Source organism: Plasmodium gallinaceum, assembly GCF_900005855.1.
Source record: "Plasmodium gallinaceum strain 8A genome assembly, contig: PGAL8A_v1_98, whole genome shotgun sequence".
Classification (NCBI taxonomy): Eukaryota; Apicomplexa; class Aconoidasida; order Haemosporida; family Plasmodiidae; genus Plasmodium; species Plasmodium gallinaceum.
The window spans coordinates 421,303-423,701 of NW_021628265.1; the positions used below are offsets into that span (position 1 = coordinate 421,303).

Genomic DNA, 2,399 nt, shown 5'->3' on the forward strand with positions numbered 1-2,399 from the left:
AAAAAAAAAAAAAAAAAAAAAAAATAATGATAGTAATAAACATAATAAAAAGAATGATAATGATATTAACTACACATAACTTTCAAAAACACTAAATGTTCACTATTATTTTATTAATATATCAGTATTAAATATATTTAACACTATTACTGTAATGACTTATGTATCATAAATGGTAGAATTTCAAAATTGTCTTGGTATAATATGAAATAATAGATGTTCTTTATATATATAAGCATATACTTTTATTAATACTTCTACTTAAAAATGATAATATTAAAATTGTATATTCATTATACAAAATGAACAATTATTTTAAAATACAGATTTTTCAAGTCATATTTCATAATATGTTGAATTCATATAACAAAAAAAAAAAAAAAAAATATTCTCTTAAATGGCCTATTTAAAGAATAAAAATTTTTTAGTATATTCTATTAATGTATATATATATTTTTATTAAAAATTGTATTATTTTCTTTTTTCTCTCTTTATTTCTTATAATTCATCCTCATATTTTGTATTATCTACAAATTTTAAACTTTTTGTTAAATTCTGATTAATAGCTATCCCACCACTTACAACATTTTCAACAAAATTATGAACATTATCCACATTTACTTCTCCATCATAAATACGAAATCTTTGTCTTTTAGGTCTAAATGCTACTAAAATTAAGCAATTAGAATACGTGCATTTATTTTGTAATCCAAATGATTCTAATATATATGGATTCTCATAAACATTTATATATAAAATTTTTAATGGATCACTGGAAAATTTACTTGCTACCTTCTTTATATCATCATCAAATTTTTCATAATTTTTTTTTAAAAGTTTTAATATAAAAAAACATATTTGAGAATCCTTTTCACGACATTGTCCTGCTTCATATTTTTTTTTTGTTAATTCTTGGTAGCTTGTAATATGACCATATAAATTATTTTGCAATCTATTTTGAGCAACAATATGGCTTAGTTTTAATGATAAGATATTAAAATCAAAACTTTTCAATTGCGTCAAATCTCCTGATAAGTTATCTATATCTTCAACAACCAAAATAGCAGGAGTTTTAATATTTTTTTTAAAAAGCTTCATAATTTTATAATTAGTATTATATATAATAGCCATGTTAACTCTTTTTTCAAACTCTTTTGATAATACTTTTAGCATTGTTATATTATTACTATGAGAAACAAAAAATATTACTTTTGGTTTATCAACATTTTGCATAAGAAAATTATCTAATTTTTTTTTATTAGAAATTTCTACATAGGAATATGGTATATTTTTATTTATAAAGGATGTAATATTCTCATCTGTTCTATTACCATAAAACGTTTCATAGGTTTTATTTGATTTCATTAATATAAGATGAGGCAAAGATTTAACATGATATTTTCTGCATAAGTTTTGTTCTTCTTGACAATTTACAACACCAAAGGTAACGAAACCATCAAATTTCTTAGATAATTTTAAGTATTTTTTTTTGAACGAAACACAATGAGAACATGAAGGAGAATAAAAATTAATAACTAATGAAAATGTTATATCATTAATAACTGATTCAAAATTCCTAGAATTTATTTTTAATACTTCGTTTTTATATATATCTTCATATTCTTCTTGAAAATTACTAAAGGTTGACCCACCAGAAGTAAACTTAAAATGAAAATTACCAGCACGACCACCACCACCTGCCCTTCCACCAGCAAACTGCTTAAAAATTTCATTAACAACATCTTGATCAAATTGAAATCCATGTGGATGACCTCTGCCTTCTGATTGTGCACTTTGTGCATAATCCTCACCGTACATATCATATAATTTTCTTTTTTCTGGATCAGATAGGGTTTCATAAGCGTTGGCTATTTCAATAAAGTCTTTTTCTTTATCTGGGGCTACATCAGGGTGATATTCTTTGGCTAGCTGTCGATATGCTTTTGAAATATCTTCTTTTGTTGCATTTCTTTTTACTCCCAATCTTTTATAGTAATCCATTCCTTTTGCAAAGGATAAAAAAAATGATAATATTAACAAAAGAATTGAATGAAAAATTTTTATTTTCTTCCTTCTTTTTACATTGGTAACATTCATTATTTGGTCTGCTATATTTAAATATTCTCTTTTTTTTTTCATATATATAACCAATTATTTTCTATTATTTTTAAATATTATTTGCAAAATATATATATATATATATGTATATATATATATATATACATTTATATATGTACAAAAATAAACATGCTTTTTTTTTTTTTTTCTTTTTTTTTTTTATATTAGCTTAATCATTTCTAAATTTAATTTTTTATCTTTTTATTTTAATATTTTTTTATATAATTTTTTTTTCTTTGTATCAATAGATTAAATTTTTTAAATATCATTCATATTTGTTG

General features: G+C 21.6%; 1 protein-coding gene across 1 annotated transcript; it reads right to left on the reverse strand.

Annotated features, from left to right (window-relative positions):
* Positions 1–498: 498 nt before the first annotated feature.
* PGAL8A_00336000 (heat shock protein DnaJ homologue Pfj2, putative) lies at positions 499–2,139 on the reverse strand (the record flags this gene model as incomplete). Its single annotated transcript, XM_028672393.1, has 1 exon — positions 499–2,139. One exon carries the CDS (start codon positions 2,137–2,139, stop codon positions 499–501), a length of 1,641 nt encoding a protein of 546 aa, XP_028528950.1.
* Positions 2,140–2,399: the final 260 nt, after the last annotated feature.